Source organism: Gopherus evgoodei, chromosome 8 (assembly GCF_007399415.2).
Source record: "Gopherus evgoodei ecotype Sinaloan lineage chromosome 8, rGopEvg1_v1.p, whole genome shotgun sequence".
Classification (NCBI taxonomy): Eukaryota; Metazoa; Chordata; order Testudines; family Testudinidae; genus Gopherus; species Gopherus evgoodei.
This window is the reverse complement of record NC_044329.1, coordinates 46,342,562-46,369,643: the sequence shown is the minus strand read 5'-3', so window position 1 is coordinate 46,369,643 and position 27,082 is coordinate 46,342,562. Positions and strand designations below refer to the sequence as shown.

The 27,082-nt window shown below is 51.5% G+C and overlaps 1 protein-coding gene across 3 annotated transcripts in view; it reads right to left on the bottom strand.

The window, feature by feature from the left end:
- The window catches only part of LOC115656568 (myomegalin-like), a 156,122-nt gene that overhangs the window by 87,414 nt on the left and 41,626 nt on the right, over nucleotides 1-27,082 (bottom strand). For all 3 annotated transcript variants that reach the window (XM_030573426.1, XM_030573432.1, XM_030573434.1), the window contains 2 exons: nucleotides 10,428-10,504; nucleotides 737-860 (listed from right to left, as the gene is read on the bottom strand). In XM_030573426.1, the coding sequence (XP_030429286.1) occupies nucleotides 737-860; nucleotides 10,428-10,504 (201 nt within the window). The remainder of the gene's footprint in view (nucleotides 1-736; nucleotides 861-10,427; nucleotides 10,505-27,082) is intronic.

Here is a 27,082-nt window from a genome sequence, read left to right as displayed (position 1 = left end):
AGCTGCCACAAGGGGGGCGCCTCAGGGCAGCGGGAGGGAGCTGCCGCAGGGGCAGTGCCTCGGAGTGGAGGTGCGGGGGGGGAGGGCACAAGGTGAAAGTTTCGCCTAGGGCGCGAAACATCCATGCACTGGCCCTGAGGGGGAGGCTATGCTGACGGGCTCTCTCGTACCATGACGGCAGAGCTGCCCTTCCAATGGAAAGAACAGGAGGTGGGAGTCAGGGGCCATGGAGTCCTGCAACTGGTTCCTAATACCCTGCAGGTAACCACCTTGCAGGCCTGGCTCCCTCATCCATGTGCTGTGGGTAAAGAGAGGCGGCTGGAGGGCTCAGAGCTCTGTCTGCTGGAGATACAGAGGGAATAACAGCAGTTCCCTAGCCCATTGGGGTGGAGGAGAGCAGCTGGGGCCTCAGATTTTTTCCCAGTTTCCCATGGGTTAAGGGGAGTCCCAAGGGACCCCGAGCTCCATTCTCCATAAGCAAAGAAAAGTCACAGGGGCCAAGAATCCTGCTCCCTGTGTCCCATGGGGGCCTTGCCGTAGGGCCCAAAGCTCATCCTGCATGGCAGGCCCAGAAGAGCTGAGCCCTCTGGGATTTGGGGAAGAAACTGGGACTCCAGAATGGGCAGAGGGGGCTGGCAAAGAGAGAGAGCTGGGCCCCACTTGGTCTCAGGTGGCTCTGTGCTCCTCTTCCATGGCTGACACCACCTGGCAGGGGCACGTGCCCCATCCCACTCACCTCCTGCAGGAGCTGGATCTTGTTCTCCAGGAGCTCCGACACATGCTCCTTCTCCTGCTGCCGCTCCTCGTACCTGCGCTGGAACTCTGCTTCATTGCAACTGGTCAGGTTCTCCGCAGCTGCCCTGCAAGACATGGCACCTGCCTGTCAGAGCAAAGGGCAGCCTGGTACTGCCCGGCGGGGGCTGGGCTGCAAGTCAGGCTGTCCCCCCACAGCCACCGTGGCTCGCTCCACTCTGTCAGTGTCACAAACGGGGCCCAGACGTGGCTCCACCCCCAGCACAGCTCTGGGAGGCCCCACCTGGGGCTAGCAGCACAGGGAGAGCTAGCACAGACGGGCATGTACAGCCACACACCCACTGTTGCACTGAGTGGGGTGAGCATGGGAGGAATAGCAGCGGCTGCTTTACTCCATCGCTGCACCAGGCCCACAGCAACAGCTGCAGACTGCAGAGACATGAGCGTGGCCTGCTAGTCCCCAGCACCCAGAGAGGGACTGCAGGCGAGGATGGGGCACTGAGCCAGCTCCCAAAGGATCTGGGCCTGATTCCCCACTGCATCAGTTTGATGGCATAGAATCAGGCCCCATATGCTCACCTCTCCCCAGGTGGAAAGCCGCATCCAGATTTGAGCCTGGTCTCCAGCTTCAGGCAGTCAAGGCCAGGGCATGCTACACAGACACCAGGCGATGTACCAACCCCTCTGACCTGTTCCACTCTGCCCCACACCAGCGCAGGCAGTTGGAACAAGGAAGGTGTGATGTTATGAGTGTAATATAATATTTCATTGAAAGGTGACAGGGCCAGAAAAAGTTAATTAACTCACAGACTGACCTGACTCATGGCCAAACTTTAGAGACTGGTTAGGAAGATATGTAAATGAATAGAGGTTTGAAATGCAGCCTGCATTGTTAGAGGTAGAAGGGTAGGTGTTTGCTCAGGTCTTGTGATGTAAGCAAACAAGTTCTGTCTATTGCTATAGTTTTAATTCAAAGATCAAAAAAGGAATATTAACATTTATGACAATACTTGAGTGAAATAGTATTATTGTCTGTGTCTCTTTGAAGGTTGTGGTAACACTAGTCTACAATTTTTGAGAAGTCGTCTGCTTCAGAGATAAAATGTGATATTTATTATGTATTTTGATGTGCTGAATTCAAATATGACAATTAAACCAACTGATTGGCTACTGTTTCTAAGATATTTAAGTTTTTACATTTTATGTCTATATTGTGTAGGTAGTAGAGTTTTAATCATAAATTGTAAACCTAGGTCTTTTCATGTGTTTATGGTTGCTTTACATGATAATATTTCACCTGTCCTGTTTATGTAACACTTTAAAAATCAGCAAAAGGGTTATATAAATAAAATTTATTATGAAACAAAAGGCAAAAAACTATTATGTACATAGTTTAGTCCTATTCCATGTCTACTTGGCGCTTCCTGGCTTGTCTCTTGTATTCATTAAATGGAGCATCTCTTGTCACTGTCCAGCAATAGTCTGCAAGCATTGATGGGCTCCATTTGCCCTGACAGCCTGCCAGGAGATTCCACTACTGTAGTCTGGAGCCCAACAGCTCTGCCTTACTCTTAGGTAGTTCCAAATCCCTGACAAGGTCATTCAGTTCACCTTGTGTTATGAGATGTGGTTCAGAGGAGGAGGATGGGAGAAAATGTGGGTCCTGTGACATTGATGGTTCAGGACCAGAAGTTTCATCCTCTTCCTCTTCCTCGTCTGACTCAAGTGAGAATGATTCTGGTGCATCAGGAACTGGCAGTCCTTCTCCGTGGGGTACTGGGCGTATAGCTGATGGAATGTTTGGATAATGCAGAGTCCACTTTTTCTTCTTTGACACACCTTTCCCAACTGGAGGCACCATGCAGAAGTAACAATTGCTGGTATGATCTGTTGGCTCTCTTCAAATCATTGGCACTGCAAAAGGCATAGATCTCCTTTTCCTGTTCAACCACAGGCGAAGATTTGTTGCACAAGTGTTGCAGCATATGTGTGGGGCCCACCTCTTGTCCTGATCTCCAATTTTGCAGCCAAAATAAAGGTGATAGGCTTTCTTAACCATAGTGGTTATACTGCGCTTTTGTGATGCAAAAGTCACTTCACCACAAACATAGCAGAAGTTATCTGCACTGTTCACACAAGTACGAGGCATCTCTGCTCACTTTGGCTAAACAGAAATGTGTCCCTTTGCAAAATCAAACACTGACAAATAAGAGAGCACGACACTGTATGATTTCTAGAGCTGATATAGGGCAATTTGTTCAGCTGAGTGATGTAAGCTTCATTATGATTGCGTCATCCATGACTTCTAGGAATAACATGATGCAATTTATATCATGTATGATGCAATACCAGCTTCAGATTGCATCATTCATTGTTTTGCCTAAAAAGCAAGTACTGTCCAAACCCAGTCATAGATTTATTCATAGATCCAGTCAAAGATGTATTTTAGTCATTTCTGGTTTAAATTGAGATCTCTTCCCTTTACAACTCACTTATCCTCCGCCATTCCCAAGTCAAGGGTCGTATATACTGACCCAATAGCATATCGTGAAAACTAGAGCCAATCAACAATTCTAAGCATCATTTTCATTCTCAGTGACCCAGAATTAGTAAAGTTGGACTACATTTATTTCAGAAGCATTTTGGCTGTAGAGCAGTGTAACCTATATCTGAACTGTTTAATGGATACATTACCCTGTGCTAATTGCCAGGATGTTTGGGAGAAGGAGAGTTAAACCTATTCCCTATTGTTTTCTCAGGTCAAAAGGCTGCTGGAAATGTATAAAAACCCTGGGACACAATCCTTCTTCATCTCAGATCTGCTGTGGGTTTCAAGAGGGGGAAACCTTAAGCCATAAGGATTAAGATCCCCAGTCATCAACTGGAGCCACCTTGAATATGAACATTGGACTAGAACCTATGGACTATTTCTAAAAGGACTTTTGGCAACTACAAACTCACCTCTGCTATGTATCTGAACCTCAAGAATTGAATTCAAGTCTGTATGTGTATTGATCTTTTAACCAACACTCACTCTCTTTTCTTTTTTTAATAAATTTTAGTTTAGTTAATAAGAATTGGCTAGAAGCCTGTATTTTGGGTACGATCTAAGTTATAATTGGACCTGGGTATGTGACTGATCCTTTGGAATTGGAAGAACTTTTTCTTTTATATGATAAGATTTTCAGTAATCATCATCATATCTGACATGTGTGTCTGGATGGGAGGCCTAAGACTGGGTACTTTAAGAGAACTGTGTTGTTTGGACTTCTAAGTAACCAGTGAGGTACTATAGAAGCTGTTTTGTGCTGGCTTGGTAACCTAAGTATTGGAATATCCACCAGCGTTTGGGGTTTGTCTACCCTGTTTTGTTTGCAGTTCACCCTAATTGAGTGACCTCAGCTGGCTTCTACAGGCAGCACCGTCACAGAAGATGTGAGGAAGTGGAACACTGTAGCCCCAAGCAGAGCAGATGAGCCTCCTGAGCATCACACTAGCTAGCCCTGGCCGGGGTGGGGCAAAGAAGAAGAGGCACAGGGAAAGGACCCTAGCATTTTGGAAAGGCGCCTGTGAACCAGAGGGGACACACTTTCCCTGGCTGTGCTGCTGCTGCCGATCATAGGGGGGAGCCTCCCCTCACTGTGCAATGCTCCTGGCATCCCAGGTACTGCATGCTACCAGGCTGTCGCTCCATCCCTCTTCCCTGCCGTTCTAGCGAGGTTCCCCCATGGCTGCAGCATCCTTCCTCCAGGAGCAGCAGTACAGCCTGTGCTCTCCCCTCCCAAGTGCATGGCCAGCTGCAAGCTTACAAGGAAATCCAGTGTAAGCAGGGGCTGTCTTTCCATTCTGTGATTGCCCAGCACCATGGGGCTTTGGTCCCTGACTACAGCTCTGGGATGCTATTAGGTTTCCATTCAGTTGCCTGCCAGGCTGGGATAGAATGGGCGCAAATACTGGATCCATCTGATTGCCTCCCTTTTCCCATACTCTGCCTAGATCAGTTGTCTTTCCGCACTGTTCAGAGCTGTGTCTTCATATGTGCAGCACCTAGCACGACAGGGCCTCGCATCCAGATTGGTGTCTCTGGACTCCACTGTAATAGGAATATTCAATGGGAATAAAACGTTTCCTTCTCTTTACCTGCCTAGATCTGAATTCAGAATTTCTTGTTGTTCCCTGTCACTTCCATCACCAGACTGAGTCACCCCTTCCCATCCTGCTCACAGCAACTGGGACATCAGCCGTTCTCCCAAGGGACACAGCACTCAGGACATGGCAGGTCATAAAGGGAAAGGGCATATTTTAAACTGGGAAGGTGACTGTCATGTGAGCAGCTCTTCATCCGTGGGTTCTATTCCTGCTTTGGGGACTTCTGTGACATGGACTTTTATTTTTAAATACAAAAGCTTTGCAAAGTAGCAGGGGTGGGGGAGAGATTCACGTGCTGAAAAGCCCATGGGATTCCATCCTGTTTGCAAACAGACTGTGTTCCTGTCCTATGCGCAGTCAATGATGCACCCCCAGCCAGCACAGGAATCTCCCTGCCCTCTGGGAAACAGGTGGTGCCCGATTATTTTTAGTCTACAAACAGCTGTGCTTGCTCATGCTGCATCTAGAATGTTAAACAATATCAGCCTCTAAGCCCGCATCTCCCTGCCTTCATTGAGATGCACAGCACATGTTCAAACCCTCTCCAGTGCTGACAACTCTTGGGATTTTGGAATGAGAATGGGGAGAGGATCTTCAAGTCACAGCTCCTGGAGTCAGATGATTACATGAGACCCTCAACTTTCATGACGAAAACTAGGTAAGTTGTGTGTCCTCCTGGTTGCAGAGAAAAAAAACACAAAAATGTGGCCTGACTCAACCCTGAAGGCTCAGAAACTAGAAGACAAAGAAACCCAACCCAATATTTATTATTGTGAAAATATCATGATTTCTGAGCCAACTGTGATTTTTCAGTGCTTGGAGCTGGCACTACTGCCTCACTCTGCCTGTTCTCCTAGTCCTTCCTGGCTGGGGATAGGCTGAGAAAGGGGTCTGCAGGGAGCCTGGGAAACAACACTCTTCCAGGGACAAAGGCCCCGCTTACACAAGGCAGGGATGTCTGATGCACTGAAAAGGAAATCTCTGTTATACAAACCACTTGGAACACAAGCCCGCGGAGCTGCTCTTACAGGATCTAAACCTGGACATTATTCCTGGGTGCCTAAGGGTCCTTTGCCTGCTTTATTCAAAGATTACGTCCAGTCATGCAGGGAAAACTAGACTTGAATGTAAAAGACCTCTCTGCACACATCATGCAGAAAAACCTCTAACAGGTGCACAAGAGCAGCTCTCCTGCAGCTGAACACCCCTGGGATAGCTTCCCAGATCAACAGGCCTCTCACTGGCATGCGTCATCCCTCCCCGCATGTGACCTGACTGGTATTTTTAATTCCACATGGATGCCTGCGCTCTTCAGACTGAGCTACTGACATCAGCGAATCTCCCTGTCTGTACAACAGAGCAGAAGCTCCTGGAAAGCAAGGCCTCCATTTCAGAGAACAAGATCCAGGAAACTGGCTGGAGTGTGAGCAGGGCCCAAGAAGCACCAGCCAGGTCTCCCTGGATAGCCCTTCCAGGCAGCAAGAGTGTGCTGCTCTCACAGCACCACCATACCCTGCCTGACCCTAGACTGGGGTCTCAAACTCAAATGGCCACGAGGGCCACATGAGGACTACTGCATTGGCCCAAGGGCTGCATTACTGACACCTCCCCCTCACTGCCCTCGGCCCCGCCCCCACTCCCCCCCTTCCATGAAGTCTCACCCCGCCCCTCCTCTTCCCACTGCTTCCCTGCCCCCATTCCAACCCCTTCCCCGAAATCCCCAGCCCAACTCCGTCCCCTCCCTGCCCCCAGGAGGGGTGTGGGGTGTGGCAGGGGGTTGGGTGCAGGGTGCGGCAGGTGGCTCAGGGAAGGGGGTTGGGGTGCAGGAGGAGTGCAAGGTACAGCAGGGGGCTCAGGTCAGGGTGCAGGGTATGGCAGGGGGGTCAGGGTGCAGCAGGGGGCTCAGGGCAGTGGTTTGGGGTGCAGGAGGGGTGTGGCAGAGGGTCAGGGTGCAACAAGGGGCTCAGGACAGGGGGTTCAACTTTAGGAGGGTTTCAGGGGCAGGATCTGGCCCGGCACGCACCAGGGGCAGGGTAGGCTCCTTGCCTGTCTGCCTGCCCCCACGCTGCTCAGGGAAGCGGCTGGAAGGTGGGGGAGCACCGGGGTGGAGAGGTGTTGTGTTGCTGTTGCTACAGGCACCGCCCCCAGCAGTTCCCATTGGCCATGAATGGGGAACTGCAGCCAATGGGAACTGCTGGGGGCGGTGCCTGAATCAATATCAACACACACACCCCTGTGCCTCTCCTCCGCAGGTTCTGTCCACTTCCCAGAGTGGCGCAGGGGCAGGGCAGGCAGGGAGGGAGCCTGCCCTGCCGGTGCGCACCGGGCCAGAGCTGCTCTAGGTAAACACGGGTGGGGGGGAGAAAATAACCTTGCAGTCTACGTGTTTGAGACCCCTGCCCTAGACTGATTGAGCAGGGCTCTCAAACAGCAGCACGTCTCCCTCTGCAGGAGCCAGAGACATTCCCCCTTCGCTCCTAGAGGCTGAGGAAAAGCCCCCAATCCTCCCAGCAACTAGTGGGAAAAGTCAGGAGTGTGCACCCTGGGCTTCCCACCAGGCAGCTACCCTTGGACCTCTTGGCTCCCTGTCTTCTCTAGTGACTGTAGTCCTTTGGCTAGCAGGCATCTGGTCAAACCAGTAAAGGTTACAGACTGAGAACTGGCCCCCATACGCAGTGAACAAGGGGTTAAGATGAAGAGCGATGGCTCAAGTGAAAGGGGGGGGGTTTATGGAGGTGCCCCAGCCCCAGCGATCAGTCCTGCGCAATTTGACACTGGAGACCCACCCAGATGGCACTGAATGGAGTTGTGCCGAGGCAGGGCTAATGCAGAGAGGCTAGAAACATGAGCTGACAATCAAAGCACAGATTTGGCTGGCACAAGGCAGCTAATGCACGTAAGGGAAATGACTGGAACTGGAGACAGATACTCAAAGGGAAGAGACTGGGGCTGAGCACAGAGAGCAGGGGAGAAGGCCACAAGGGAGACTGAGGTTGCAATGCAATATGGCTCCAAAAAGCTAGTGCTGTAGACAGCCTGTCAATCAGGACTCTGGCACCACCACACCCAGAAGAGCACACCACCTCTGGGCCCCTCAGCACCTGACAGAGAGGGACACATTGGGGGAATTTGAGGGGATTAGGGAGCTGGAGGGACTGGCTGAGCAGCCACTCAGGGTATGTCTACACAGTGACTAGGAGGTGGGATTCCCGGCTCGGGCTAGCCGCCTATGATGTCTCTCAGGTCTCCCCTCACAGCCACACCACTTTCCAGACACTACTTCAAACAGAGCTGGGGGTGGGGGCATCACACCTCCAGCCGCTGTGCAGACCTACCCTACGGGGGGGTCAATCTCCAGCAGTGAGAGGCTGCTAAGGCTGGCCCCAAGGGGCATTACCTGATGATGATCTGAATGTTAGTGCTAACAGCTGGCAGGAGCCCCATTACCAGCTGGACTGGAGAGAGCAGAGTGGGGAACATCTCTGAACTGGCAGCTGGCCGGCCTAGCTGGCTTGCTTACTGAAATGGCTGAGATCTGCTGCTCAGCACCTTCTGCCATCCAGTCAGAGTATTTCCATTTCAAAACAAAGTAATTGCTGCTAATCAGATTCTGTGAAAAATCTCCTTGATGTTCCTGCCTGGACAGTGATTCTACAACCCCCTTTTCCCCCCTTCCCCACTTCTCTGCTTTGCCCACTGTGCACACTTAGCTCCATCCACCCCTAGTCTCACACGTACCACTCCAGCTGCCAATCTGAGTTGCCATTAACTCTCCCCTTGAGTGCCACAGGCCTGGCTCTCACTGCGTAGAGCTTTACACCCCAGGACAATGAAAAGGGCTTTTGTCAGCTGGGAGGCAGAGCCAGGTCAGCAGGGCATCGGGCTGTCCCCCAGGATCCCTTTCCCTTCCCCTGTGCCCTGCTCCCCCAATGGTGGTGGGCTGGTGACCCAGTGCAGAGCCCAAGGGAGTGCTCTGCTGAGAGTTTGCTGAGCAGCAGGGAATGTGAGGCTCTGTCCCCGTAGGCAGGAACCGTGCTGGGTGGGCTGCTGTTGCTTCATGCAAAGAATGAGCATTCGGGCTGCACAACAGCTTTATTTATGTTCTCCTATCACACAGATGGAACCACAGTAGGCAGAGCCCGTAGTACAGTGTAGCCTGCCTGCCCCGGCACTGCCGTACCTCCCAAGACGTAGGGTGACCACTGGGCCCCGCAGCCTTAGACAGCTCCAGCAGCCACTCTGGGCACAGGATGATGAAGTGGTCTGGCTGCTGCAGAGAAGGAGGGCGGGTTGGAGCTGGGTGTGACGTTGCACTCCATATGATTTTATGAAAATATGCTATTAAGTGTGAATATAACATAACTGGAATATGCTTCATGCAAAAGGTCTCTTGTAAGGTATTATTACAAAGCTTATAATCCACTGAGTGTGTTCATCCTATTTCTATTCTTCTATCTGAAACTAGAAATATGAAATGTAACTCTGAGGCCCTATTGTAATCATGCAAAGTGTGGGCCTTTAATGGTGGTTTGGAATCTTGATGGCTCCCATTAACCAGGACAATTGACTGTAGATAGCTCAGTTTATTTGCAAGCCTTCCTATGAGTCAGGCCAGGAAGAATGAAGGCTTGGGGTCTCACAGGACATGTGACCATGTCACCTGGTACTGGTATCCATCTTAAACCTGGTGCTTTTCCATTTAGAAGGAGGAGTGGGGACCCAGAGACAAAAGATTCCCGCCTTGTGCCAAAGCTGTAAAAGTGGATAGATCAGAACAGAAGCTGGCTGCAGTCATGAGAAATCACCTGAGCTGGAACAAGGACTGTACAAGGGGAAAGGATTGCACCCAGACTGGTCTGGTCTGTGAAAGAAACTTATTGGAACATCTCTGAGGGTGAGACTTATCTGTAATCAGCTTCTTAATGTATTAGGCTTGGACTTGCGTGTTTTTGTTTTATTTTTCTTGGTAAACTTACTTCATTCTATTACTTAGAACCACTTAAATCCTACTTTTTATATTTAAAAAAACCCCTTTGCTTATAAATTAACCCAGAGTAAGTAATTTAATTCCTGGGAGAGCTGTGCCTATCTCTCTATCAGTATTATAGAGAGTGGACAATTTATGAGTTTACCCTGTATAATCTTTATACAGAGTAAAATGGATTTATTTGGTGTTTGGATACCATTGGGAGCTGGGTGTCTGGGTGCTAGAAACAGGAGCACTTCTAAAGATTTTTTCAGTTAAGTCTACAGCTTTTGGGGGATGTGGTTCAGACCTGGGTCTGTGTTTGCAGCAGGCTAGCATGTCTGGCTCAACAAGGCAGGGTTCTAAAGTCCCAAGCTGATAGGGAAAAGGGGCTCAGAGGTAGTCTCAGCACATCAGGTGTCAGTCCCAAGGGGGTCTCTGTGACTGAAACCGTCACACTGGGTTTTCTCGGTTCCCCCTCTCAGTATCACGCCCTGAGGATGGGCTCCTTTGCAGGGCTACAAGGCCTCGCTGGCTGCCTATGGACAGTGTCACTTACCAAGCCTTATCTAGGGTCTGCTGCCTCTCCTGGAGCTCTTGCTTCAGACTCTCCACTTCCACCTTCAGCTCAATGTTCTGGGAGGAGGAACAGACAGGCAGTTACCCTCACACCACTGGTGCTCTGTGGCCCTGCCACTTAACCGCCAACTCTGCCCAGGGCCTAGCTCCCATCCCTTCCGGCACGTCTGCTGAGCCATTCACTTGGTCCCCGCTGTAAGTAGTTCCTGTCAGAGATGCTCCATCACTCCGGTCCTGGACAGCCAGGTCACCCGCAGAGCAAAGGGCATGGGTTAAGCATCTCCTCTCAGCCTTTTGTCTCTCAGCTCACAGAAGCTGGTTGCCTGGAGGGGAGGTTCTGCCCTGCAAGTCTTCTGTCTGCCAGACACAGCCGCTGGGAGCCTGTAACAAATCTTTCACCTTTTTCCCTAGCTGGTCCCAAAGAGGCTGCTTTGGGGTTTTTCCAAATCCAGCAATCCCCAGACATTGACTTTCCCAGTACCCCAGTTGGCTCTTCAAGACCAAAACCCCTCTGCAAGCATTTATACCAGGCTCCTTGCTACCTCTGCTGAGCAGCTAACCCCACTATCGCATGGACCTGATCCAAACAACTATGCCCACTGACTTAGAGAGGCCTGGATCAGGCCCCACCTAGGTAAAATAGGGCCTAGTATCTCCCCATCCCTAGCAGCTGAGCTGTTGTCCCCAGCACAGCTGTCTCCAGAAGTGGAAGCTGAAGGAGTAAGTTTCACATTTACTACAAAGCAGCAAAACCTGTGGTCTAAACATCAAGTGAGCAGTTTCTGCTGTGCCTAGCTACACTGACTGCACCTGGATCCTCTGCAAGGAGGGTAGACAGCTGCTGTCGCTCTCCTGCCCACCCCTGGAAGGAGCTCTGTCCACACCCCCTCTCCTTGTGAGTGGGTCACACCTCTTCAGGGGTTGGACAGGAGACCTGTACAGCCGGTGTAGGCAACTCACTAGGCAGCACTCTTTTCCTGAGTCAGAGTGTCCTGTAGCACGGCACTAGGGGGCTCTGTGCAGCCGGAGGGGCTGGCTTTAATGAGAGACAGCACACAAAACTCTTTCCATTTATGGTCATCAAAGCTCCTGGAGGGGTTGGTTGTTTTTCTTTCAGCCAGGGGAAGGGGTGAACCCCAGCATCTTGGCTAGTCTCCTTTAGGGACCATTATGTCCTGCTTCCCTCAGTCCACCCAGCAATTCTCACTAGCTCAGGGGTCCTCAGAACAAATTTTGGTGGCCTCAAGAGGGCAGCCACCAACTCTTGCTGCTGGCAGCTCTCACGTTTTCGTAACTGATTTATTGCTAGCTAGTATGTTGGCTCTAAAAAGTGATACTTGTATGTTTGTTAATATCACTTTTCACATCAGACTTACTCAGCCCCAGCAAGCCTAGGGACAAATTAAGCCCTGGATGGGGAGTTGGAGTAGGCAGCAGGGGCCAAGAGTGATGGAATTGGGGGGGCGGGGATTGGAGGGCCAGAGCATGAAGCTCTGTGGCTGGGGGATGGGGACAAAGCCCTAAGCCACACAGCCAGGGCCTGCTGCCATGCCACTCCAGGGGTGAAGCCCAGAGCCTGAGCCCCACCACCTCCAACGTTGTGCCCACCTGTCTCCAGAGAGGGGGCAGGGCCCAATCACTGCTTGCAGCCCCAGCAGCTAACACCAAGGTGGTTCATTCAACAGGAAGGGGAGTGGCCACTGCTTTCCCCCCACCCCCAATCACAACCCAGGAGACTGTGACCACAAGATAAGCCTCTGGTGGCCGCATTTGAGAAATGCTGCACTGGACACCCCAGTGCCTCACCCCAAGCAAAAAACAAAACAAAAAACAACCAACTTCCAGGAACACAACTGCCGAAGCAAAAATTGTGCCGTCCCAAGCATGTGCTTGGTTTTCTGGTGCCTAGAGCTGGCCCTAGACACCTCCCCTCCCCATGCCAGTCCCAGATGAGCTGGACAGGTTGGTTACAAGAGACAGAAGTGCAGTACAGAAAAAGGCCCCTGCAGTGCGCTGGGAGCAGCCTGCCCCATTGGGTGTCTGTGCTGTTTAGTTAATTTCCTCCCACAGGGGCAGGTCCCTACATTTCCTGGGAGTGAAGCTCCCCTTATTACCTGCAATTCCTGCTGCTCTGTTCTCTCCAGTCCCTGCGCAGTTTAGTTCGGCTCTCATTGGGTTCACTAACCCTCCTCGTCCCACCCTGCTCCCACCTGTTCCCTGCAGCTGCACCCCAGGCCCTGCGTCTTTGAGCTGGTTTAGTGTATACAGCAAAACGCTTGACGTTCTTATGGATTCTAGGCATAGCTGGGGGAGAACATGGGGATGCAGTTAGGGTGACCAGATAGCAAGTCTAAAAAATTGGGATGGGGTGGGGAGGTAATAGGTGCCTATATAAGAAATAGCCCCCAAAATCCAGACTGTCCCTATAAAAATCAGGACATCTGGTCACCCTAGGTGCAGTGCATTAGCTGGCATGAAGCCATGCTACTTGGTCTTGAACCAGGGAGAGAAGAGGGAGTCAGGAGAGGTTTTGATAAGTGTTTTGCATGGATGAATGCATGCAACGCATCCACACCCCTCCGGTGACTGGGGGAGTTCGGAGCAGGGGGCCCAGACTGTGCTATCAGCCTGACTTTCCACCCATTCACACCACAACAAGTTTTTTCAAGGTGCTATGTGACCCAATTGTTTTTGAGTCACTGGTCTGGGGGAGGGGAGCAGCACAGATAGGGGCAGCTGGGCCTGGGTTTGGCCCACAGGTGGGTGATGACAGGCCCCGCCCCTCACAGAGAGCATGAGTGAGTATTCATGGTGCCAGTAGAAAACACTCGGCCTATCCCCAAGTTCAGAGTAAGGCAGGTTTGGCTGTAGACTAGCATTTACAGCAACACAAAGGGCCTCTGCCCTGGCAGCTAGGTGTGAGCAGTGCAGGGATCTTCTAGCCCAGCGCTCTGGTTCCCATCACCTCCACAGCACTATCCTCGCTACCTGCACCATGGCCCACCCTCTCGCACCACGCTGGGAACACACATTGAGCCAGAGCGATCAGCTGTCATAGGGCTCCAGTGCTCCCACACTATGCCCTCACTTGCTCTGTAAGGGCGGGTCAGGGAGAATGACTCAGCCCTCCTATATGGGGCTCTGTCTTCCCACAGGGGGTGCCTGTGTTAGGGCCAGAGCTCCCCCACTTCTCCCAGACCCCACAAACACTGCAACAGCCCCGAGGGGGCCAGGGCACTGGATTAGTGGTTGCTGGGGGTTTGCTACCTGCTTCCCTTGCCAAGAAGCCCCCAGGCTACAGTGTGCAGCTAGCTAACAAAAGGCGGGAGAGGAAATGTTTGTCTCTGTCCCTTGTTTACACCCTACCTTGCTTCCTGGGAATTCCAGTCAAGACGCTTTTCTTTCCTCATCTAACAACGCCAAAAGTAGCAGCCAGGCACAAAAACTTTTGGCCACCCAGTGGTATCTGAACCCTACATCACATCGATGAATGATGCCACTATAATACTAGCTGACCCCACTCCTCTAGTGTGTGGCATCCTCTGCCCAGTCCTAGACTCGCAGCATCCCCACTTATCCAGCAGGCACCAGCTGGGCCCAGGAACCAGACAAGTGATCAAAGAGATACAGGCTCTCAAGTGGTTTAGTAATCCAATGACCAGGGAACGCAGGGAACTAGCACGGCAACAAAGATGCTTCCACTGCCAGATCACTGTCTCAGAGCCAACCCAAGTCAGTGCTAATGAAAATTATCCCCCTTTGACAGCCAACATCCAGAGTGGACTATTACCACCCATGATGGAGTGCCAAGGCAGGGCATACACTCTCTAGTCCTGACCGTTAGCTAAACAGACAATCACAAAGAGACAAACACATGGTTTAGCTCCAAGTCACCCCTTCTGGGCAGGGCTTAGCGTCTATGAGGCTGCTTTAACCCACCTGGGCAATAATGTCTAGCTACACGCTCTGGCCCAGCAGCTTTGCAGGCAGCAGCCTTACAGCCATAAGAACAAAGACTACAAGCCCCAGAGGATTTTGTGACAGCCCCTCCCTGGGCTCTCTGAGCAGCACCAGGCCCTGTAGCTCTCCCTAGGCGGTGCTCAGCTGTAGTGGGTCAGCTCCCAGAACTCCAGAGCAGCCTTTGAGCCCAGGCTATTGTCTGGTGCAGCAGGGCCTCCTCCCGGCACACTGCTGGAGAAAGAGGCGGTCTGGGAGGCTCCCCTCCTGGAGGGGCCAAAGGATTGCACACCGATTCTCCTCTCCCTTTTTACACCAGTGTAAATTGGGAGCAGCTCCATTAAAGACAGTGCAGCTACCCAGTGTAAACCTGGGAGAAGAGGGTCAGGCCCCTAATCGATCCCATTATAACTTGGAAATCCCTGCAGTTCCCATCAGTGAGGTCTGCTCGCTGCGTGGCAGTGCTGCAGGGTGTGAGGCTATCCACACACTGCAGAGCAGCCCCTTGCCCAGAGACACCTGGCCTAACCCAGTGCCTAGGGACTGCTTCCTCCCCCTGCCCACCTTTCCTCCCATCTCATCTGGTACAGGAGCTGCTATGATTTGGTGCCCCTGAGGTAATATCAGGGGACAGTGTCAGCAACCACATGCAATCTTAGCAGGCTCCCCTGAGATGCAGTGACCTTGTAGGAAGGAATCACCTTCCTCCCTGTTTTCCTAGGCCAGGGTGTTATGCTGCAGCCTGGCAGCATGCTGTCACTCAGTACTTCCAATGCCCAGGCCTCACTCAGTCTCTCCAGCTGCGAAGGGCCACCTGGCCAAAAGAGCCAATGGGAAGGCTATAACTTTTTAAAATTGAAACGAGACTCCCCTTTTGTCTGTCTGTTGTTGCTCTTAGGGAGAGGCAGACAGGGAGCAGTTATGCTGTGAGAAACTTGGGCTAGGTATGAAAAATCATCAGTATCATATCTAGAAACTAATCATCTAAAACCCCAGATATCTAAGTAGATCCGGAAATGTCTAGGAAGATGTGATTAGATTTATCCCTTTTATTTCTTTATGGCTTGTGGATTCTTCGGTGCTAACCCCAGGAGCTTTTGTTTTGCTTGTAACCTTTAAGCTGGACCACAAGAAAGCTATTCTTGATGCTTAATCCATGTAGTTGTGTTTTTTGTTTTTGTTTTTTTTTAAAATCTAGCAAAAGCCTAAATTCCCAGATGTATTTTCTTCTCTTTTTTTATTAATAAAATTTATCTTTTTTAAGAACAGGATTGGATTTTTGTGTCTTAAACGGTTTGTGCACATGTTGTTTAATTAGCTGGTGGCAACAGCTGATTTTTTTTTCTCTTTCTCAGCTCTTCCCCCAGGGGGGCGCAAAAGGGCTTGAGGGTAGCCCACAGGAAGGAATTCCCAAGTTCGCCTTCCTGGGTTCTCAACGGGGTTTTGCTCTTGGGTGGTGGCAGCATCTACCAATCCAAGGTCAGATTAAAGCTGTAACTTTGGGAGTATAATACAAGCCTGGATAGGTCAGTATTAACTTTTAGAGTCCTTGTGAGCCCCCACCTTCTGCACTCGAAGTGCCAGAGTGGGGAATCAGCCTCGACACAAGCACTTTGTCGTATGCCGCCCCTGGTAAGAATAATTTAGAGTGGCTAGTCTGTCCGAGGGAAACCCTGCGTGCTGCAGTGGACCAGTCGTTTCTTTCTTCCCCCCTGCAGCTGGGGCTAGGCAATTCATCTCAGTAGGAATGGGTGCTATCCCAGGCTGCAGCGGGAGACTCCGGCAGACAGAGCTAAGGAGGGGTATTGGCTCTTTATCTCAGCCTCCAGCTCACAGACATGGTGGTGCCATACTACATCAGGCAAGAGCGAGAGCAATCCAGAGCTGCTATCCCTCAGAGGAGATGAGCTGGCTCTGCCCAGGGAGAGGACTGAAGCCTAGAACATGTTTTAAATCACAAAGGGGGATAAACACAGGCTGTAATGCCCCACCACAAACAGGGACAGACACAGTGGCATAGCCACGTTTTCAGCATAGGGGGAGCAAAAAACATAAAAAAGGCATCCCCCTCTTGGCTCCCCCTCTGGCCACGCCCCCAGACCAGACTCTCCCACCCCTGCTCACCTTCCCTCCTGTGCTGCCGCCTGTCCCTGGCTCCTGTCCCAGCGCTTGGCTGTGCCTGCACCGGCCGGAAGGCACAGCTTCCACGCTGGCCTGCTGCCCCACGGCTCCTCCAGCTGTGTGGTGGGTAGCGCCGGCCGGCAGGCGCCGGTTCCGCACCTGCCAGCCTCTGCCGCCCTGCGGCTCCTGTGGCTGGCAGCACCGGCCGGCAGGCACTGCTTCCGCGCCTGCTGGCCTGAGGGGAAGCAGCTGTTTCCACTGAATCCCGCCAGCTACACTATGGACAGCTTGGGCCGCGGGGGAGCTGTTGGGCAATGCAAACCCACTGCAGTGCCCTTCAGCGGTGAGTCCCCGCTGAGCTGAATGCTCTGGGGCAGGCCGGCAGGAAAAGGTCTGAACACAAGTAGATGCCAAGGCATGTTATTAAGCCACCAGTCTGCTGCCCAGCCAGGGTGCCTACAGCTGTGGAAAAGATACATTTCTCACTCCACCTCCATGCACAGCACATGGCCATGGCAAGCCTCTGTGACGCACAGCTGTCTAGTTCTCCCTCAGCCAACATAAGCCAAGCTCTGCAGACCCCAGCATCCTTTTGGTGGCTCTTCTCCGAGCCCCTTAGACTTTACATGGCATTAGAGTGGAACATATCACTCGGAGTGCACTGCTGCCAGGGTGAGCTGGCCTTTTATAGCGGGGAAGGGTGTGGCTCTGGTTTTGCTCACCTCCCCAGGTGAAGGGGATGAGAGTACAGGGGTCACATGACGTGGGGGCATGTGGCTGAGACCAGGGCTGCCATGGGAGATAGAAGGACAGCTTGCGGGGGCAGGGGAGACAGCAGATTTAGGAGAGCTACCAAAAAGCAGGGGGAGCTGCTGCAAATGGGCCAGAGAGAGGCCCAGGCTGGCCAGGAAGGCAGAAGCCCTAAGAAAGGGGAACAGGATGATTTGGGTTCTAGAGTGGACAGCCCAATGGTTTAGGATGCCATTGCAGGCACCACAGCAGAGGGAGGAGTCTCCTGATGCTGCCACCCCGTAAAGTAGGGCAGACACCTCTACCAATGAGGGGCAGGAGGAGCTGATGGGAGTCCAAAGCTTACCCCAGTAGAAGGGCCCCAGGCCAGGGCCGGCTCCAGGCACCGCCGACCAGGCATGTGCTTGGGGCAGCATCTTATAAGAGGTGGCCAATCTTGGTTCGGCGGGGCAGCGCTCAGGTTTTGGGGGGTTTTTTGTTTTTGTTTTTTTTTTGGTTCAGCGAAGCGGCGCTCCGGGGGCCAGGGGGGTTGTTGATTTTCTTTCTGGTTTGGTGGGATGGCGCTTGGGGTGGGGGTGGTTTTTGGTTCAGCGGGGTGGCACTTTTTTTTTTCTTGTTTTTTGCTTCAGGCAGCAAAAAAGTTAGAGCCGGCCCTGCCCCAGGCTGTCATGGAAGAGGGCAGACCCAGGAAGATGGGCTGTTCCTGAAAAGCGTGTTTGTGCTAGGACTAGATTCCCTTTGTTCACGCCTAAGGGGTGAGCTCTGCCTTGGCTGGGACACCATGGTGCTAGTTAGAGCTATGCACCTCCCCCTCAGATCTCCACAGCTGCTACAAGCCTCTGGGTGACTGACAGGGGATGCCAGACCTGACACCATGCTTCAAGGAGCATCAATAGCTATATTAGGAGTCCAGTTTTGTACCAGGCAGCTCTCTGCCACGGCTAGAAGCATCTAGGTAGGCCAATGCTGTGCAATAACCCCACCTTACGCAACAGTATTACATCCTTGGTCTCGTCTAGCCACAGCCATCAGCCATGTGCATTTGAATGTTCAGCGGGAACCTACTACATGAGTTCCATCACTGTTCCCTTATGTGCTTCCCCCCCAAATCTGTTTGTCACATCCACCAGAGAGCTCTCTGGGGTGGCCCTGTCTCTTTGTACAAAGCCAGCACATGAGGAGCCCGGCCCCTAGACACCACTGCCATTTTGCTAAGAAGAGACTGGCTGCCCTTGGTTCCTTTCTGCCATCTGGTGTCTGACAAAGCAGTGAAACACATCAGCAGACCATGTGGAAAGTCTGGATCTGAGATGCTGTCAGGGGAGCATAGTAACACGCAAAGCTGGCTCATGAGCCACTGAAGCCGAGCAGGATTGGGCCCCATGTGCCCCAAAACAGATCGGGGCAGATGCATTTCACCACATCCCACCATGCTCCAAAGCTGGTGCTGGCCACTGTCAGAAAGAGAGCTAGCTGGGCCTTGGGTCTGAGCCAGTCTGGCACCTCCTTGTTATCCAGCTTGGGACAAATGCAGGGAACCACTCATGCTTGCCATGAGTTATTGGCTTATCTAGGATGCTCATCAGCATGGTATCGAGCCACCTCAGGCTTAGTGAGCTAATCTTCCAGAGGCTAGGAAAGGGTTATTATCCCCACTCCAAAGATGGGAGGCAGAGAGATGGGTGACTTGCCCGCAGTCACAGCCCTGTAGCAAGGCTGGGAATAAATCCCAGACTCTGTTGTAGGGCAGGACCCTTTCTCAAGCTCACCCTCCCTAGGTGTCTTAGTCACGCTACTGGCAAGAGGGGGTGAGTCACCAGAGGCCATTGGGTTAAACTTTAAAAAAAGGTCAATTTTATTTAGAAAGAATGAAAATACATCTGGAAACTCAGGCTATTGCTACATTTAAAAAAAAAAAGAGAGAACCTACAAGGATTCAGCACCAAGAATAACTTTATTGGGGTCCAGCGTAAAGGTTACAAGCAAAACAAAAGGTTATTCCCCCTCTCCGGGAGAACAACCACAGACACACAAAAGGGGAGTCTTGTTTCAATTTTTAAAGAAGTTCTAGCCTTTCCATTAGCTCTTTTGGCCAGGTGCCCACTCACTTCCTTTTCCCTATGCAGAGCAGTGAGACTTTTAACCCTTTACAAGTAGAGCAATTAGAGAACAGCTACTAACTGGCTGGCTGGGTGTCCATAAAAGGGAGCTACCCCCCACCTTCATTTATCACAACTAAGAATTGTACGACCCAAGAAAAGACAAGTAATGGCCCATTAAAACTGATGGGAAAATGCTGACAAAACCTGACACTGAAAGTCTTGGAAAGCTAAGACAGGAGGGAATTGCCCCCACCATGAATCACCACACAGTGTGTGAGAAAGGCTGGGGCGGGAGGGTTGCAGGGGGAAAGGGACATGCAAACTCTATTGAAAGGAAAAGGGTGGAAGTGAAAGGTAGCCAGCACGGAGGGCCAGGCTCGAAGGCAGGAGCTGTCTGTGAACAGTGGGTTCCCCGCTTAGGACTCAGGGGCATGCTGGGAAGCTAAGCAAAGGTAACTTGTATTAGAAAAGAGAGTTTCATAGAATATCAGGGTTGGAAGGGACCTCAGAAGGTCATCTAGTCCAATCCCCTGCTCAAAGTAGGACTAATTCCCAACTAAATCATCCCAGCCAGGGCTTTGTCAAGCCTGACCTTAAAAACCTTTAAGGCTGGAGATTCCACCACCTCCCTAGGTAACCCATTCCAGTGTTTCATCACTCTCTGAGTGAAAAAGTGTTTCCTAATATCCAACTTAAACCTCCCCCACTGCAACTCGAGACCATTACTCCTTGTTCTGTCATTGGGTACCACTGAGAACAGTCTAGATCCATCCTCTTTGGAACCCCCTTTCAGGTAGTTGAAAGCAGCTATCAAATCCCGCCTCATTCTTCTCTTCTGCAGATTAAACAATCCCAGTTCCCTCAGCCTGTTTTATCTACTGTGAAAGAGTAACACCTGAGGCTGCAGCTTCAGTTGTTTCCTGTGGAGCCTGTCTGTGTTCTTGTTCCCTGTCTATTTCTGCTCTGAATCCAGGGCTGTTCTATTAAATACTCCTGGTGTTTATTTTTACCCAAGCAGGTCTCTGCTGTGCAAACTGTGTGGTGTGTGCCAAAGTGAGCTGATAACTGGGGGTCAGTTTCACTCCTGCTGGGGTGACTATCCAGAGGAGAAAAGGCCATGTGTCTGCTAGTTAAGAACTCAGGGTGCATAGATTTGGGGGGACTGGGGAACTAGGCTGCTGGAAGAGCTGGTGGTGAGACCCTCATGCCTGGCAGCCAGTTACTTGTATCAGGCTCTGAGCCAGAGCAGCACAGCATTAAGGCACCCAGGGTTACAGGGCAGGCGGGCACAGACCCCAACAGCTCTGGGTGCTCCCCAAATTGTCCTAGCATGAACAGGACTCATGCCAGCATTATCAAAGCTGGATGCCTAAATTTAGGCATCTAAGTGGCTGACTTAACAGAGGAGGCCAGCCACCCCCACATTCAGTCAGGTCACTGATATAAGTGTCTAAATTTAGTCACCGCTGTTCAAACTAATGACTTAAGGGCCCACTCTGGGCTGTGAGGCCTCGGTTGTGTCCCAAGGCACTGAGACAGGAAACACAAAAGATCTCCAGGGCAGTGGGAGGGAGACACCAGACTTTATCCTCAATCTGCTTCCTGCCTGCGGCCCACCCAGTCCACCCCCGAAGAGCTCTCCAGTGGGGCTGTGAGGGGAGGGAGATGGGGTGACACCCCAACATCTCCTGGGCCAGGGGCAATCATACCCACAGCCTCCCTCTGGTTACAGCTCTCAGGGGCACAATCTCAGCCACGCTTGTGCATTTAACAGTTACCGTGAAGAAGTGAGGCCTGCTGCCCACAGATTAGCGATCACTGTCACAGATGCCTGCGGCCACATGCAGGGTGACGGGGAACGGGGTGTAAACTACACCCAGCAGGCCCCTGAGTCTAAATGGGTGTCACGTCTTCACCTGCCCCCCCTCACCAATGTAAGGCCCCTAAACACTCACTTGGACTTAAACTCATAAACGTCGTAGGGTGTAACCTACACTCTGCCCTGACGCATCACTGCTGGATTTAGCCCACTGGGTATAAAGCAGCAGCCTGGAGCCTCTGTTAGTGACTCACGTGCCAAGGCACCAGCAGAGAGGAATGTAGCAAGAAAAGCAACTAACAGGAGGGGACAAGAATGTGTGAGCTCACCCAGTGCAGCCTCTCTGTACATTTCCTCCTGGCTCCGTGGAGAGTAAGTGACTGGTTCCCTTGCACATTCAGCACTACGGGGGTCATATGTAGTTTGAGCATGAGGATGTCCAATTCACATCCCCACCTCTCCCAATGGGAGACACTTTTAGAGAGTTCAGTGGTTAACCTTGCCAACAACATCACAATTTGGATTCCCTCCTGCTCAGACTGAGCCACGTTATGTGAAGCATATATGAATGGCCCTACTGAGTCAGAGCAAAGGTCCATCTAGTCCAGTATCCAGTCTTCTGACAGTGGCCAGTGCCAGGTGCCCCAGAGAGAATGAATAGAACAGGTAATCATCAAGTAATCCATTCCGTCACCCATTCTCAGCCTCTGGCAAACAGAGGCTAGGGACACCATTCCTGCCCATCCTGGCTAATAGCCATTGATGGACCTATCCTCCATGAATTTATCTAGTTCTTTTTTGAACCCTGTTATAGTCTTGGCCTTCACAGCATCCTCTGGCAAGGAGTTCCACAGGTTGGCTGTGTGTTGTGTGAAGAAATACTTCCTTTTATTTGTTTTAAACCTGCTGCCTATTAATTTCATTTGGTGACCCCTAGTTCTTGTGTTATGAGAAGTACTAAACAACAACACTTCCGTATCTACTTTCTTTACTCCAGTCATGATTTTATAGACCTCAATCATATCTCCCCATAGCTATTTTTCGAGCTGAAAAGTTCCAGTTTTATTAATCTCTCCTCATACGGAAGCCGTTCCATATCCCTAATCATTTTTGTTGCCTTTTTCTGAACCTTTTCCAATTCCAGTATATCTTTTTTGAGATAGGGTGACCACATATGCACACAGTATTCAAGATGTGGGAGTACCATGGATTCATATAGAGGCAACGTGATATTTTCTGCCCTATTATTCCCAGCATTCTGTTTGCTTTTTGACTGCTGCTGTACATAGAGTGGATGTTTTCAGAGAACTATCCACAGTGACTCCAAGATCTCGTTCTTGAGTGGTAACAGCTAACGTAGACCCCATCATTTTATATGTATAGTTGGGATTATGTTCAGATCATACACACACAGAAGCTAGATAAAACTATCAAATCCTCTTCCTGGAAAGTCATGATGCAACACGACCTTATTTCTTAGAATTCAGAACAAGAACACACAAGAACCCAAAAACATAGAGCAACAAAGCAGGCTGATCCCTACAGCAGAGAGGCACAACTCACCCCACCTTGCTCAAAGCTTACGCCTGGGGAAATTCTGCACCACTGTGCATGCACAGAATTCATGTTTCCCCGCAGATTTCTTTTCTTCCTGCAGAAAAATTACTTTTGACAGGGAAGAAAAAGGACACCGCAAGAGTGGTCAAGTGCTCCTCCCCGGCAATGCAGTACAGTGTTTCAGGTGGTCAGAGCAGCTGGCAAATAGGTAAATCACTGCAGGGAAGAAAGGGGGTTGGTGTTGCCCCAGCCCTGGCTCCTACCCTGCATCGGGCTCAGCTGGTAGTCCCGGGTGGGCTGAGGAGGATAAGGAGGAGTAGCTGGGTCCAGGTCAGAGTCATCCACAGAAACCTCCCTCGGGTGCAGGAAGTTCCACAGGCCATTCCCCTCCCCACTGCCGCTGCTTCCTGCTCCTATCACTCCTGAGCTGTGGGGGAGGGGTCACTGTACAGGCAGCTGCTTCCTAATCTGCCCAACCCCCATGCATCTGAACCCACCCTATATCCAGATTCCCCTCACTGAGCCTCTCCCCCACATACCCAGAACCCCCGTACTGAGCCCCAAACACCCAAACCCCTACCACACCGAGCCTCAATCCCTGCACACAGATCCTCCTGCTCAGTCTCACCACCCCCTACATCCAGAACCCCACCAAGCTCCACCCCCTCATCTGAATCCCCCACCCCTGCTCCCAGACCACCACTCTGAGCCCCCCACTCAAACCCCCACCCCAGTGAGTCTCTCCCACATCTGGACCATCCCAATGAGCCCCCCCGCACCCAGACCCCCACCTCACTAAGCCCCAACCAGCTGCATCTGAATCCCCATTCCACCAAGATCCATTCCCCCAGCATCCAAATCCCCCCCGAGCCCTCCACACCCAGATTCCCACTGCCAAGCCCCATCCCCCATAGACCTCCCCACTGAACCCCTACCACCTTCACCTAGACCCCCCTGCAGAGTCCTTCTGCCCCTGCACCTGGAACCCCCCAATAAGCTCCTGTGCATCCAGATCCCCTACATACCAGGAACCCCCACTGAGCCGCCCACACCCAGATTGCCCCACGCAGAACCCTCTCACCCCATGCCTGGATCCCCCACACACTAAGCCACTCCACACTTGGATCCTGCCAGGCTGAGCATGCCTGTCCCACACCTGCTTCAGGGGCCAGGACTGGGCATGCATGCAAGACTGTCCTTCTCACTCACTATCCTGGTGCTCTTGGCACAGAGGGGCAGGGCCCAGGGGTGTATATGCAGCAGGTCTGGCCCTTTCACTGTATCAGGGTTGGATGCTGCCTCACCACTGAGTCTGTGTCCCGGGAGGTGGGGGCTTCAGAAGGCTCTCCCACCTTCCTGTGCTCCCCACCACCATGCTAGAGCCTCCATATTTATTTAATGACATAAAATATGCAGAATTCTAAAATACTGTGCACAGAATTTTTTTTTTTTTTGGCGCAGAATTTCCTCAGGAGTAGACGCTTCACACTAACTGCGGCTAGGCTCAGATCACATGCTTTCCTACAGAGCATCCAAACCTGCAAGCAGGACTGAAAATTTGCCCCAACTCCCATCTGCGCGAGCGCACACACACACACATACAGAGTGATAGTTTGCAATTCCAACACACCATAAGCCAGTCCTAGGCTGTGCAGACCCTGTGGTTACTACAAACCAGCTCTCTTGGCACTGAGTCCCTGATGGTTGCTGTAGTAGGGACAACAGCAGTGTGTTCTTTCCCCATAGCCACTGTCTAGTTCTCTACATGAAATGTGAAGCCCAGGAGTGGCAGTTCGCATACTCTGGGCTGCCTGGCTGCGCACCCCAGCAACACTTACTGCCTTGGGAACAGAATGTATGACTCCAGCTGCCTGCCCGCCACAGCAGAGATCAGCTGTTCCCTGCACAAAGCCGGTGTCTCCTACCCAGCCTTGGCCTCCTCCTGGTTTTTGGCTACATAGGCCAATTTTCTACCTGCTGAGTGGGGTCTGTTGGGAGGGGGCCTAGGTGGGCTGACCAGAGCTGGGTGGGAAATTGATTTCAAAAGCGTTCCTATCCTGTAACAGGACAAACCTGGGACCTTTTGAAGTTTTTTGATGAAAAAACCAGAACAGCCTAGGTTCAAGTCCCTGTTCCAAGTTAGGCAGAACAGGGATGTGAATTTAGGTCTCTCATGTTCGTGCTTTGAGCTCTGGGTTACTGTCTATTCCAGGGGAGGTGATTATTCCTCGCCCCTCCAGAAAAAAAAAAGAAAAAAAAGAAAACCTCACCTCATCTCTCCTGGCCCTGGGAAACCTTTCCGCATGAACGTTTTCTCAAAACTGGTATATTCCTGTGGACAGTTTAGGTTTTGACAAATTGCCATTTTCTAACACATCATTAATAAATTCTTGACTCACTCTAGCTGAGCTGGGCTAACACCAAACCTATTTAGCGCAGGTTTGGGGCACTGCTGCTGGAGGTGTCCCAGGCAGCGTTAAATGTCCCACATTTGCTACATCACAATAAAGGTCAGAAAATGTAATTGCACAGGAGGCAACTCAAGAGACTTCCTGGCAGGATCCCACCTGAACAAGGGCGCAGCCTGCTTCTGGAGAGTGCTTATCCAGGTGCCTGGATGTGCAGTGAGGTTCTGCACGCTCCAAACACCAGATGAGCTACTGTGCACTGGAGAACTTGGACCCATCTTCCTGTCCTCTGGGCAGAGCAATGCGCTGGCACTCAAAGTCCAGATCACACCAAGTTCTACCCGCTGCCATGCTGCAGGCTGTGGGTAAAGCTCCAGCCAGTTAGTTCCACACATCCTCCCAGTAACCGATCTATTTATAAACTCCAGCTACCTGGGAACAGCAAGCGGCTCCCTCGCCATTGGCTGGCAGCGCCTGGCCCATTTTGCCTTCACTGTGCTTTTCACACACTGGAGGCAGAGGACAGCTGTCAGCACTTTGCCTAGGTCTCCCACAGTGCAGTGCATACCCGCTCATGTGCAGGGATGTATGTGCATGCACATGAAAATAAGTGTGCAAGGGTGTGAGAATGATGGCATTGACACACCTCAGTGCAAGTATGCAAAGACTTACGGCAGTGTTTGTGTGCACAGGGTGTGGCTGCATACACACAGGCAGGAGTATGTGGATGCATGTGTGAAGGTAGCCCTGTGTGTGTCTGAAAGTACTTATGCATCTGCACATACTCAAATGCACATGCACAACAGGTAAGCATGTTAGCAGGGGTGTGTGTGTGTGTGTGTGTGTGTGTGTGTGTGTGTGTGTGTGTGTGTGTGTGAGCTGAATGTTGCCACACATCCCCCTTCCCCATCTCAGACCCCCTGATCACTATACCTGGCTTTGAGCTTGTGCATACAACGCCCAATCATGACGTCTTTATCTGGGGAAAAGTGGGGGTTGTGGGAATGACCAACACTGGCCTTCTGAAATGAAAGTGTGTTCTAACCTTCACCATGGAGAAACTAGCATCTTTCCCTAATGCCAGGAAATACCCAATATAACAACATGGCCAAGTTCATGCTGCTGCAGAAAACTTCCTTTCCTAAATGTCTTAGCTTCAGGGAGCTTGATTTTTCAACTGTAGTGATTAAGCTCCATTTTCTTCTTTCCTTCTGCTCTTGTCACTTAAAAGTGATGGGGGGGTAGAGGAGGGGAGATCACAGCAAGGGATTAGACTAAGTATGAAACAGCAGGCTGGCTTGGTAGGGCTGCAGAAGGGTTACCAAGGTGGGTGGTCACCCATACTGTAACACCCAGATCTGGGTTATCTTCCCATTCGAGTCAGGGATTTGTCTTTGTGCCGCAAGGGGCCACCAGAGGAGGGGAAGGGAGCCCAGAGTTGGGAAAGTCCCTGTGTCATACTGGGGTATGGGTGTGTACCTGCCTCACACACCCATGTTGTCCCAGGACCTAGCCAAGGCTGCAGTGAAAGAAGTTGAGGAATGTTTATCCCAGATAAAAGCTGGGGTCACTGCGGGGATGAGAGAAACCAACTTCTGGCTTTTACTACGCTTCTCCCCATGGCATCGGAGCAGCCAGAGGGAGTCTCCCGACTGGCGAGGACCCTATCTCCAATTACCCGACCACTCTGATCCCTGGGGCCAGAGCAGAGTCAAAAGACTTCTCTTCCCTGCACCAACAGCTCCTGTTACACTGACCCTCCCCTGCTTAATTACACAAACAGCTGTCCTTATTTTTGCTTGTTAGAGAGAGCAGTGAGGGGACATCCTGGGCAAGGACAGTATCAGTGACAAAGGTAGGGCTGGCCAGCGCAGGGGTCTGGTGCCCAGCAGAGAGACACCGACTCTCACAATATGTGGCC